The sequence below is a fragment of the Lates calcarifer genome, linkage group LG24 (assembly GCF_001640805.2).
Source record: "Lates calcarifer isolate ASB-BC8 linkage group LG24, TLL_Latcal_v3, whole genome shotgun sequence".
Lineage (NCBI taxonomy): Eukaryota > Metazoa > Chordata > Actinopteri > Centropomidae > Lates > Lates calcarifer.
This window is the reverse complement of record NC_066856.1, coordinates 19,197,799-19,211,252: the sequence shown is the minus strand read 5'-3', so window position 1 is coordinate 19,211,252 and position 13,454 is coordinate 19,197,799. Positions and strand designations below refer to the sequence as shown.

At 41.7% G+C, this 13,454-nt stretch overlaps 2 protein-coding genes across 2 annotated transcripts; one reads left to right on the top strand and one right to left on the bottom strand.

Annotated features, from left to right (window-relative positions):
• Positions 1-75: 75 nt before the first annotated feature.
• On the top strand, positions 76-6,627 carry apoob (apolipoprotein O, b). The gene is made up of 9 exons (XM_018679203.2): positions 76-241; positions 619-732; positions 1,262-1,384; positions 1,894-1,926; positions 2,282-2,336; positions 2,517-2,612; positions 3,918-4,009; positions 5,376-5,465; positions 5,578-6,627. Exons 1-9 carry the CDS (start codon positions 218-220, stop codon positions 5,620-5,622), a joined length of 672 nt encoding a protein of 223 aa, XP_018534719.1. The 5' UTR covers positions 76-217; the 3' UTR covers positions 5,623-6,627.
• Positions 6,628-8,929: 2,302 nt separating this feature from the next.
• LOC108885021 (diamine acetyltransferase 1) lies at positions 8,930-12,014 on the bottom strand. Its single transcript, XM_018679204.2, has 6 exons — positions 11,747-12,014; positions 10,360-10,411; positions 10,189-10,269; positions 9,586-9,687; positions 9,459-9,499; positions 8,930-9,366 (listed from the first exon to the last, which is right to left on the bottom strand). The coding sequence occupies exons 1-6, from the start codon at positions 11,807-11,809 to the stop codon at positions 9,190-9,192; spliced, it is 516 nt and encodes a 171-aa protein (XP_018534720.1). The 5' UTR covers positions 11,810-12,014; the 3' UTR covers positions 8,930-9,189.
• Between the last annotated feature and the right edge of the window lie 1,440 nt (positions 12,015-13,454).

The window sequence follows — 13,454 nt, the reverse complement described above, 5'->3', positions numbered from 1 at the left end:
ACTTGTACTTGAGATGAATTAAAATGAGTTTTGTTGATAGTAGTTTTGTATTTTTTGTGGTTAAATCCCGGATTTTCTCAGGGCTCAGGGCGGTGGCAGTGCTCCTGACAGCCTAAACCCAGGGAGAAGCGTTAAGGCCGCTCGACCAATCAGAGCAGTTCAGATCTGATGCACATGCGCAGTGGCTCTTTTGAATAAACCTTTATTTAACTCCTGGATGAAAATGTCCTATGTGAAACTGGTAACTAGACGTTTTAATGTTCTGCTTTTTCTCCCTGAAATGTTATTCAAGTCTAACTCAGTAGCGACCATATAGTGAAACACAGGTTTATAGTATTAGACGGTGAACTATGACCAGAGATAATGAATAAAACATTGCTAAAATAACCAATCGTTACAGTTAGCATGTTGCTAGCAGCTGTCGCTGACATGTCAGTTAAACGTGTCTCTCCTTCTTTAAGAAGACAGGACGTTAAATATTTTCACTTTATTTCTTCAGTTGTAAATTACAGTGTCTGAATAATACGTTTTAAGAGACGCCACAGACTCGTTTAGCGCTTTACCTGTGATTCTCCAACGTCCTTAACCGGCTTGTGCATTCTCGCGTTGTGCCGCCAGGTGTCGCTGTGCGCTGCGGCTCCGGGGCTGACGGCTCTGCTGAGCGGCTCCGTGCTGGCAGCGGCCGCTGAGGGGAAGAAGAGGAACACACAGCCGGTGCTGAGCATCGATGAGGTGGGTTAATATTTAACTGACGGCGCAGAGGGTGTTCCCACACCACCACCACCACCACCACTGTGTTGTTGTTTTTAATTGTCAAGGTCACTCACCTTGTTGTCCCTATCCATACTCTTCAGGGTTTCAAATGAAGATTATTGAGTGATATAAACACGTAGGAACACCTGACAAACAAGCTGAAGGTCGACATTGTAATTTTGTATAGAAACAAATCCTGCTAGTCAGAGGTCCATTGCTGAATCTCCCCCTCCAGCTTTATATTGACCCTGAGCCTAAAAGAGTAAGTAGGAACTAGGAACGTCTCTATTCTACTGTGGAAGCATTTTGTCCAGGTTTCTGATGACTGCTGTCTCTGTAGCTGTGTCCCTGTCAGTCAGATCTGTGGGGAAATATCTAACATACACTGAAAGAGTTCGTGAGACTGCAGGATTTCTCTTTTCTAAACAAGAGTGAAACCTCTCCAATCCTCCACCTCTGTCATTCTTCCAAAACATATTTCTTCATTTGGTGTTTTGGTTTGTTTCAGCTGCCGTCTTTATACACGAGACCTGAAGCAGAGCCTCAGTGTGCGGAGCCAGAGGCCGGGGCGTTGGAGCAGAGCGTGGCATCACTGAGGAAATGGGCAGAGCCGTACACAAGCCAGTGTCAGGTATGTCAACGCCTGATGCCACGCAGCCTCGCTCCAGGGAAACAAATGTCAACAAAGAGCTGTAATTGTTGTGCTGCAGGGTTTGTGTTATTGTGGAATGAATTCCTACCACCTGCATTTTGGAATTTAAGGTCAAACCCAGTCATTATTTACTGCACACAGAGACTTCTAATTGAAATTTCAAAAAGCTCAAATTTTTGCATGTAGTTTAGTCTGTTGGCAAAGTCACATGACGCTCGTATCACATCTGTTTGGATTCAGTTTCCTGTCAGTTCTGTTTCTTTGAACCGGCAGGATTTAACACTGTTCACAGGAAAGTGTGGATTATTTTTAACACCGACCAAGGGAACTGTGTTTTTTTCCATCTGTGGTCAGAAGGTCAAATGCTAAAGGTCCCAACAGGCCCATATTATCTTATCTTAACTTTCCATCATGCACTTTTATTGAGTTGTTAAATTATGTGTAAATAAATGAACTTAAACTTGATTTGTGTGTTTTATTTTTTGCAGCAAACCAGTCAGGCTGCACTGGAGAAAGTCGAGGTAAGTGACCAGTTTGTAAAAAGGTTTCTCTCTAGCTGTTGCTGCTGTTCAGCCTGCTATGAACAACAGTTATTTAAGGCTGTTTGATAACTCTTTTAGGCGACAGCTGCAGTGCAGGCTGCGCAAAAACATGTCCAAACCATCTGTGACAAAGCTGTCGGTTTTTCCTTTACTTGAAAGTTGAGATGGAGTTGGATTTTATTTTTACACAGAGGCTTCTCCTTTCCTGTTCTTATAAAATGGTGCAACACCACTTTATTTGTTTGTAGATAGAAGAAGCTGTTGTATGTTGCTCCAGAGCTCAGTTATTGTTCTGCTCTTGTGTCTGTTTCTGTCTCTGATCTTTGGACCGCAGCGAGTGTACAAGACTGTGGAGCCCACCATCAACACGTCAATAACAACAGTCACAGGTGAGAAAACGCGTTTCTGACCTCAGGCGGTGCAGCCGATGCAACGTGTGATGTAAGAACAACCACGAGAGCTTCCTGAAGCTCCGAAAATGTCAGGGTCACAAAAATGAACTTAAATCTCTCCAAACCTTTAGACTTCTTACCTCCACCACGTCACATTTGATTTATTCTACCTTTCAGACGTGTACCAGTTCCTCAGTGACCCTCCTCCTGACCTCTACCCCAGCGTGGCCGCTGTGGGTTTCTCCGGCTTCCTCGGTCTCTATTTGGCCAAAGGTAACTGGTGCATGTTTGCAGACACTCACTGACCTGCATTCCCCCACAGACAATATAATAATCAGGTCAGAGGTGACAGACGAGCTGATAAGGAGTGAGTGTATTACAACACAGCACCTCGCTCACAACACTGGACAAAACATAGTCAAGGAAAGATCAGTTAAACTGCTCATCAGGAGTTATTTGTCCAGCTTAACCTTGAAAAAGCCTCAAATCATGAAATATTTTTACTGTCAACAAAGTTTCATTTCCTACAGGTCCCAGCATGCCTTTATCCACCTCCAGAGAACAGCTACAAACAGTTCAATATAACTTTTTAGCTGAGGCATGTCAGCCATCACAGGCTTGTTGCTGCATTCTGGTCTGTTGAGTCTCAAATTGTTGCAGAAGTCACATTGCTTCTCTGAGGCACTACTCAGTCAAATCTTAACACACAGACATGACACACACATTTTTAGATTCAGTGTGACGTCCACTACCAGAGGATATTTCACTGTCTCACAGATAAACCATAAATCTGGTCAAAAATCATATAAAAGATGCTTCTTATAACTGCATTTTCTTCAGCATCACAGTAATCCAGTGATACTTGTCTGTGCGTGCATGGGTACACTGTAAACAGGAACTATAAATAGCTGATTCAGCATACTTTTAATGGTGCTGACTTGCAGATATGTAAACAAATACAGGCTTTAGAAAACGGTCCTCAAGTTGTAGCACGAAGCTAACTTGTCATACTTGGTGTCTACATTGTCCGAAGCCCTGGAATCATGGGTAATAAACATTTTATAGTTTTCCTGGAGATAAAGACAAAGACTGTGATTGGCCTTTTGCCCAGAAAACTACCTGATATCAGCCAGCTGGCAAAAAGCCTTGAACTGATCCTGAGCTGGACACTCGCTGATATAACCTCTCAGGATGAGCATGAGCTGCACAGGAACAGAAGCCTCCACACAAAACATCTGGACTGTGTTAGCATGAGTTATCGCTCTGTACTCAGAGTGAACAAGACACAAGATGAAGAAACGATGGAACAAATTCTTATTTTACTCTCACAAACAGAGAATTATGAGAGCTGTGCCAATAAACACAGCTGTCTCTGTCTGTCTGTCTGTCTGTCTGTCCGTCTGTCTGTCTGTCTTTGGGGTTAATTATTAAATCAATAAAATGCAGATAAAGGTGATGAGGAGCAGAACAAAAGGTCACATCAGCTCATGTAGCAGCTTGTTCACTTTGAACTCTGATACCTGTAAGACACCTCTCTGTCTCTGTCTCTGTCTCTCTCTGTCTCTGTCTCTGTCTCAGGCTCCAGGGTGAAGAGGCTGGTCTTTCCAGTTGGACTCATGGCTCTGACTGCGTCCATGTTTTACCCTCAGCAGGCTGCGTCCTTGTTAAAGGTGTGTTTGTGTTTAACTTGCACACTTCAGCACAATCAGTTGTTTTTAGATCATTTAAACACATATATTAACAGCTCATATCAAACTGTAGCTGCTTGTTGTTTCCTCACGTCAGGTTCTAATTGTGCCTGACTATTTCACTTTACGTTTGTCCTGATTATGAGCTTTCTGCGTTAAAAACAAAGACACAACAGCTCTTCATTTACCCGTAACCTGGATTTTCCGACGCTCTGATCTGATGTCAGTGGAAACACTGAGTTCCCTCTTTATTTAATGTTTCTCCCAGGACTGAAATACTCTCAGGAAGCAGCTGTGAAAGCGGGAATGGTGATATACCTCTGCTTTCTGAGTTATTTTATTTTTAGGTATAAACTGCTCTTGCTAGGTAGATGTTCTTTGGGCACTGGAGAACAAGAAAGTTCATTTCAGGAGAGTTTTCTTTTCTTTTTTGGCCGGAAACCACTGAGGAAAATCACACCCTCGCCTTATAAACCCTGTGTCTCCAGCTCTGTCGGACACCACGTAGATTAAAACTTTCCAGGCAGGTCTCATGCAGCAGTTAGTGTCGTATCAGCGTTTGCGTGTGTTTGATCTCTGACTCGTTTCCTTTTAGGAAAGGGTTGTTCTTTTCCTGTAGGAAGCCCTGGCTGTGAATTTTGTTTCTAATTTTCACTGATGTCTGATGTCAAAAAAAAAAACAGACGCACCCTCCCGAAAATAATCACACCTCTGCCCACAACACATGCAGAGATGGAGCAGACGAGCAGGGCAGGGCACAGTTGTGAAAACACATGTGCTGACAAGAAAAACGCAGATGTTGAAGCTGTTTTCACGAGAGATATCTCTAAAAATGAAATGATAACTGTGGTATTTTTGAGCCTGGGCCTTAGTTTCCCATGTTTTTGCTTTTAAATGACTGATGGGGACAAAAATCTTTGGACTTGGTGCCGTATTGAGAAAGAACAGAGCTTTTTATTAAAGAGTAAGATCCTTTTTCTTTAACCAGAAACATCACTACATATCAATACCAGACTCCATTGACAAAAACAGGGATTTTACTGAGCAGAACACAGGAGCTGCTGGAATACCACTGCCTCCATCTGTTAGTGTGTCTGTGTTATTGGTGGAAGAAGTAATCAGATACTTTGCATAAATAAAAGTACCACACAGTAACACAGACACACTAACAGTGGTATTCCAGCAGCTTTTGTATTCTGCTTGGTAAAATCCATGTTTTTGTCAATGGAGTCTGGTATTGATAAAACCGCTGTTTCTGGTTAAACAAAAAGATCTATCTCTGTAACCCATATAACGTATGATCCACCATGATTCTCAGGCTAAATGGTGTTTCCTGTGTTTCCTCCAGGTGAGTCGAGACTCTGCGTTCACCTGGGCTCAGCAGGGCCGTGTGACGGTGGAAAATCTATGGAAAGATCCACCGTTTGGCAAAAAGAAGGTGAGTCTTCTGCTGGCAGTTTAGTATTTTCTCTATAATCTGAATATTTCAAGGTGTAGAATCACTGTGTATATTGATATTAATTGTTTATTTGTATTTTTTTCTGGGGAAGTCTGAGAAGAAGGAGCAAACAGAGAGCAGCGACTCGACCAGCTGAGACTCCAAGAAGACCAGACCCCTCTCCATCCTGAGAGACCTTCACCTCCCAGTAACACACACTCACACACCTGTACGACTCCTTTAGATTCATCCTGCGCATCTTTCACACACAAACAAACTCGCTCGGAGGTGCGAAGTGACTATTTCCTGTCCTGGACACCACCACCTGTTCCAAGAAGCAGGTTTCCATCAATCCACATTCCACTCATCCAGATAACTCTGCTTCTTGGAACAGTCCCCCTCCTCCTCTTCCTCCTCTGGAACCATTCCCAGTTTCTCCTTCCATGACTTCAGCTCTTCCAGTTTCTGTTTAGCTCGACAAAACAGGTCACTGTGTCGAGTTTTTACAGTGTTACGTCTGTAACGGGCAAGAAAATCTGCCACCAACACAGTTTGTTACATTAAAGCTGCTTAATAGAAAAACATGAAGGTTTTAAAACTCAGAAAAAACAAAAAAATGACTAAAAATAAGAAGTTAAGAATTTATTCAACCCAGAAAGGGAGTGGATCAGATGAATTAAAAATACAAATAACAGGAATTTTCCAGTTCTTTCACTGCTACAGGTTGTTCATGTTCTTAGAGTTAATTTTATTTGACTCAACAATTCAAAGAAATTAAGTGGAAAGTTTTATTCTGTTACAGCTGGTATTAAACAGATTTCTGATCTCTGCACCACCGCCTGCTCCTGCTGCATGTTAACAAACTGCTAATGATGAAAAAGAACCTAAAACATTTTGTCCTGTAAAGGAGGAGCGTTTGTCCTCTGCAGTTTCACTTCTTCATGCTGTGTGGGTGGAGGAGTGACTGCAGAGACACCACAGTTTCATTCATGTGAATTTAAAGCGTCATTTCTCCTCATGTAAAATAACATCTGCATTCCACCTTATTTTAATTATTATTAATGAACTGGATGATACTGCGTTTATTGTCCATGTGTAATAACACACTGTATATACTATATGAGGTTTTAATGCTATGTAATTAAACATGATATCTAACTGAGGTCACATCTTCATGAATTCTTAAACACAACATCTCTGTGTCACCAGACTCCATTAACAAAAGCACTAATTTTAGCGTAGGAGGTTCCGATTGACTGCTGCCTCGTGTGTTTGTCTTACTGTGTGACTTTCAGTGGTGGGAGAAGTAATCAGATACTTTACAGAAGTGAAAGTACCACAGAGTAACACACACACACTAACAGATGGAGGCAGTGGTATTCCAGCAGCTCTTTTTTTCTGCTTGGTAAAATCACTGTTTTTGTCAATGGAGTCTGGTATTGAAAAAGAAGGATCTTACTCTTTAATAAAAAGGTCTGTTATTGCTCAGTATTGCACTGATTCTAAGGATTTGAATCACGTACAACCAGAAACATCTGAAGGTTCAAAAATACCTCAGTTAATTCAAACCAGTTGGGTTTCCTGCCTCTGTGATTTATTACCGTCTTTGTACCTATAGCTCCGGAAGTGGCCTCCAGAAAACCAGGTCATTCACATAGTTCTTCTTGCAGCAGCTCCCTGGAGGATCTGAGCTGTGTTTTTTCTTCTTTTTTTGAGTGTGCGCAGCAGGAAAACGTCGACTGATAGTGTGTTAGGAGGTCATGTCCTGTTGAGATGTTTAGGGGGGAAACCACGGCTGCAGTTCCTCTTTAACATGACCTGTGTGTGTGTGACGTGATGAGAGCTGCACGTCCCCAAAACCAGAATCAGCATCTTTAAACTGAACGTTCCAGTTAAAGTGACGCCCTCACTTCCCCTCTTTTCCTTCACACGTAAGGTTTCTGGACTTTTTTACCCTCTGACCTTGATGTGAACTCTTAAATACCTTAATCATGGATGATTGGAAGCATTTATCTGTTTTTAAAGCAGCCTGAAACGCCTACCAAACCACCACCACAGAGGAGCTAAACATCATGTGGTAGTTTTCTTTGATATTTCACTTTTTAAAGTGGTTTAAGTTCCCTAAATCCTCCTGAATGCTTTGAGAAGATATCTCTGGCCAAACGCTGCACACTGTGAACAACTCGCTGCAGGCTACAAGCTGCCAAAGTGGCAACAGTATCTCAAGGTTTTCTCACACGGCGATGTGAGAAGCACGTACAGTTTTGGTTTTTATTGCTCAGGGACAAACCTGCTGACTGGAACTGTGGCAGCGTCTGGTAAAAACATAAGTAACTGAGTGTTAATCAGGAGGAGACTGATAGAGCTTTTATTCTCAGCCTCTGTGAGCTGATATGACACTAGGTAGCAGTTTATTAGTTTATTTAAAACGAATGCAGTCTAATGCAACAGTCCTGCAGTACTGGAAACCCTCCTTTTGTTCTGTGTTGTTTGGACTCATTTTTCAAAGGTGCTGATGCAACTTTCTGGTCATTTTAGAAGCTGTAGTTTCAGGGGACGTTCTGAGCCTTAAAGTCAAACCTGCTCTGTTTGATTTAATGTGTAAAATGACAGACTGCTGGTTGGCTTTATCTGCAGTGTGTCATTTGCTAAAATGGGTTTTAAACACTGTAATTTTGCACAGTTGCGTGGTTTTAATTTGCTGCAGTTCTCTTTCCTCAGCAGGAAACAGAAGAGAAGTCAGTTTAAAGTGACGATACTCTGGTGTTTTCTCTCTTTCAGCGCTTCAACATGCTGCAGCTAAACCAGATAACTCTCCTGTGAGTCTGTGATATGAGGAAGAGTTACGTTTGTGTATTTATTTATAATTTAAGTACAACTTTCAGCACATTTTGCACTGCATCAGACTGCAGATAGGAAACAAAGAGCTCTGAGGTAAGCAGCCTGCTGAAAGCAGCTCTACATTAACTTAATATATTTTACTCAAGGAAACACAAAATGCAAGAGTACAGATTAAACATGTGAAGGAAAGTTCACTGACCTGCAGATGTGTTCTCATAACCACCAGGTGAAACTGGGTTTAAGAATTCAGCATAAACAACACAAACAGCCGAGGTCAGAGGTTACTAGAGGTTCAAGAAGGGCACTTTAATCAATTGAATTCAGTTTCTAATCAAATACAGGTGGTTCATTAATTGAAACACCACCTTTCTCCTGCTCTGGACACCTGAGTTTTAACTGGCATGAATAAGAAAATAAAGTTTTCTCCGTTTCTCTTGCAGATATTAATGGATTCTGGATTCATGTTTTGCTCTGTGAAACACCAGTAAACAATAATAAATGCATCCAGCTCCATGTGATACCTAAAAATAATCAGTTTGTTATGTATTATTAAGTCAGTTAAGGCATTTGAGCAGCTGGAACCATCGAACACTTGGTGAAAAATGATGCAGGAGACAGTGACGTGTGATCAGTTTTGTTTTATTGCAAACTTAAGCGATAATAATCCTGCACATAAAGAACAGTTAATGAAACGTTAGATTAAACATAAGTGATTAAGCGACAGACAGAATCATTTTACTGTGATACAGATTTCCCCTTTTTAAAAGCTGAACCTCTATGAATCAACCCTCGTCTGAATGGAGAGAGGAGCTGAGGAGCTGGACTCTGGTGCCTCCTCCTCCTCCTCTTCGTCTCCCTCCTCTGCCGCTCTGCTGGACCTCTGTCATTCCTCAGGCGGAGTGGCCATCTTGACCAGGCTGTCCTTGTCGAACCTGAACAGCCTCCAGCCCTCCTCCTGAGAGAGGTCCTCGGCGCCGCGGCGCTTGTAGAACTGGACGGACGGCTCGTTGTTCTCCGCCACCACGAACATCATGCCGGTGCAGCGCGTCTTCATCGCCAGCTGGAGGAGACACGACAGGGTTAAAGGCGCAGTTCACCAATTTAGCATCGCACCTGCGTAAGCCTGAGCTGTGGTTCTGTAAACACACTCACATCACTGAGGTGCCGCAGGATCTCCGAGCCGATGCCCAGCCCTAGAAGGAGGCAGAAGACACATCTTTAATAAAGAAGTAGCTGCGACGCAGTTAAACCTCAGCAGGAACAGATGAGCTGTTCTCACCTCTGTACTCGTCCATCACGTAGAACTCCTCCAGGTACAGCTGTTTGCCAACCCAGGGGTCATAGGTGAAGTAGTACATGGCAAAACCCACCACCTTCGGATCTGAGGGGAGACACAGGAGTGTTTAAAAGAATCCCAGACGTTGACGTGCCATTGTTAGGACTCAAACTTGTTATTTCATGCGTTTCTTTTTTAATAGCTCCTTATCAGCTGCTGTGTGACGCGTACATTAATCATTTCCTGGCCAAAACTGCAGGTTAATGTGCTGAAATTCCTGTGGATGTGCTGCGAATTGTTGAGAAATAAATAAATCATCATTTAAAAAGTCTTGTTACTGAATGAAGATATACTGAGAGCAGATCTGTGTCTGAACTCGTGCAGCCGAGCAGCATCTAGACTCTTGCAAATATGTGGCGGCAGGCTTCGGTTATGGTGATATCTATAGTCACTTTACAAAAACAGGAAGCACATGCTGTATAGCCTTTAGGGTGAGCACTGTCAGTCTGAGCAGATGGTGGAGGCGACACCATCATATTTAGGAGTTAGAGGGCGAGAGTTGAGCTGAAACAGAGAAGCAGCTGTGTGCTTTCATGTGTTTCGTACCGTCACTGCTGGTCTCTCCTTGGATTTCAGCGATGATGCAGTGGTAGAACGGGGTGTCACCGAATCCATCCTCAAGGAGTTCTGCCAGGAAACAAACACTTTTTAAGCACAAGAAGAAGAAGACTGATAATTAAGTGTATATAAACAGATGGAGGTCATTTATAATCTCACCCTTTTCCGTCAGTGTCACCTGGTGCTCCATCTCCTCGTATTTAGCAAGTTCCTGCAACAAGAAAAAACAAACAATATTTACGTTTAATACTGGAGGCAGCTCATCAATTAGTTGATCTGGGGTCAGTATCAATACTTGACAGTTCTTAAACATTAAATATATACAGTCGAAAATCATATTTATACAAAAATGGAGTGCTCAGACTTGAAGCTCTGTGGTGGTGGCTCTTGTTTAGCATTTTAAAGCAGTGATTACAGCTATGATATGTTATGTTATTGAGCATTTATCGACTAGTTACGCAAGACTGTCACCTTGAGCTCTACAGAGCTGTTATTTCTTCTCAAGTTCAAAACAGTTGTTAGCTGTGGCTCTAGTTAAAATAAAGTGTTGTCTCTGGTGTTTTTGTACAGTAATTTCTTGTTACCTACCTGCCACTTTATACACTAATACCAACATTTCTCCTATAAATGATATTTGAAATCATTCATCAAGGAACGATGCCACAGTTTCAACCTCACAAATGTTTTAAACTGGAAAATCCTTTGAGATGTGGACAAAAAAACAACAAATCTGATGTAAAGCTGCAGCAAATTAATCGATTAATCAAACATTTAATTCGTTTCTCAGGCAAAAACGACATGTTTTACACAGCTGCAGCCTCTTGTGAGAGGATTTGCTGCTTCTCTTTGTTCTTATCGCAGTGTTTCACAACCCGAGGATCGAGGCACCTTAAATGGTCAAAAGTTAAACCTAATGGAAAAAAGTTTTGTTGCGGTAATCTGATCTCAAATACATGTTTTTCTTTGTGAGATATCTACTTGTTTTTTTCTCTTTTTTTACTGGATTCAAGGCATTTTAAGACTTTTAAATATCTACAGTTTCGGATCTGGAAACTTTTATTTATTCCTCACTTCTCACATTATAATAACTGATTAATGCACAAAAGTAATTATGAAAATGCTTTGTTATCCACGCCAGGACAGCGGTTACACCACTTCAATAACATTTTACCAGGTTAAAACCCTCAGAGAGACATAATCTGGGAGACAGACGGACCATATTTGGACAACCGGCGGTCAAAGCGGATATGAGTCGCTGGGTGTCAACAAAGGCCGCTATACACTGATCTCACACTGATCTCACACTCGGACATCCTCCGGACATTTTCCACCTGCCCCTTCGTCACCATTACTCGATGTAATCCATCGATTAAGGCCTCGTCTGACTTTAAATGTCAATGTCATCGCAGCTAGTAGTGGCTAATTACCAGCTAGCTTAACGCAGTTCCAGCTGGGGCGACCGTTACGCTGAATTTATGTCGAATAACACCACATTAAAGTGATATTTTAACCACACATCTGCTCTGTTTTGGTCCTGTAGGCCTACCTTCACCAGTCGTAAGATATCAGACACGTCCCTTGGTTCAGCTTTTCGTAATTTATACTCCATTTTCTTCTTTTACTCTTTTTTCCTTTCGTTAGAAGTCCTCGGTATGTGAAGTGGAAGATTAGATGCTTCTTCATTCGCTTCAGAGTGGCTTTACCCCCACAGTCAGCCTCTGGTCCAGACGCGTTTGTCGAGACAAGAACATCCAGTAAAAGTCACCCTCGGCTGGGTCGCTGCCGTTGAACTACCCCCTCCTTTGTTTACATCGGGGTTATATATACCCGGCGCGCGCTGGAATACGGTTGGTCGGTTCATGTGGGTCTCAAATTTCTGACGAATCAGCGACACCCTCTGGTCGTTTTGTAACCAATCAGGGGCAGAGGAGTGTTGACGTAATGTGTCTGTTTTGATTCTGTCATAAGGTCTTTGTTTTTGATGGCGAAGGCAGAAACTTTTCAAAATGTGTTTTACTTTAAGTAAAACTGACAATTCCACACTGCAAAATTATTCAATTTAAAGTAAAAGTTTAACATATTTACTGGGCTCGAGTAGAAAAATATTATCTGTACATTAGTAACATGCATTATTATTGGTTTTCCCACATTCCTTGACCAATATGACCGTGTAAAACAGTATTGATTGCAAAACAGTATTGATTGCATTCTTGTTAATATTAAAATGTCTTTAAAAGTCGTGGATTTGATTTGGCAATCATATCACAAGTGACATAAAAGAAAAGAAAAGCAGCAAATCTGCATATTTAAGAAGCTGGAACTATTAAATACTTTGCATCTCTGCACAAAAACATTACATAAAGGATTAGCAAAATAGTTGCCATTTCAACTAAGCTCTCGTGTTTATGGTTTCAAAAGACTCAAGTAAAGTACTTATGGTAAATATACTTAGTTACATTCCATCAGTGTTTGCAAGGACACACCATATTAGACCCCTTCTGGCAACTCAAGTGGAATTTTCCACCTCTCCCAGACAGTAAGGTTAGCTGAGGTTGGGCTGTATCAGTGTTACAGCCCTATGTGCAACAGTAGAAGAAGTATTCAGGTGATATACTAGAGGGGTACTCAGGCAGCTAGGTGAATCAGTTCTGAAAAGTCAACAGACTTGTGAGAGACAGATTTTTAAAAACAAATGGTCAAAGTCAATGCTGAGTTTTATTCCTGAGTGTGGGTCAAGGTCCAGAAACACTGGATCCTGCTTTTCCCCTAATGCAAACAATGGCTTCTTTTGTTGGACCATCGCTGCCTGGTGAATGCACACACCTTTCACAGCTCCAGTTTGTAATGCAGACCTTAGGGTTACTTTCTTAGACTTGACAAACTCTCCCAGAGCCACAGAAGACACTGTACAACTGTTTTCCAAAGCCACACAAAAATACGGCAGTGTATGTGACCCAGTTTATATACAACTGGCTATTTCAGTGATCAAAATTCATGTCAGAGTCTAAATGGGATTTAGCCTGAGAATCATTGTGAGGTTGCTGCATAAATTTGATTCCTATAGCATTTTAAACGGTTTTACTGCTTTGTTTACAAATACTACTGCTGCAAATAAACCTTTATGGGCATCACAACTTACATTTTAAGTTATTAATGAACATTTCTCTCTGTATTAAGACCAGTCAGTCAGTTATAGATTTGTCTCATGGTGAAATCTTTACATTTAAAAGCTAAAACTGGGCTGAAATACATAA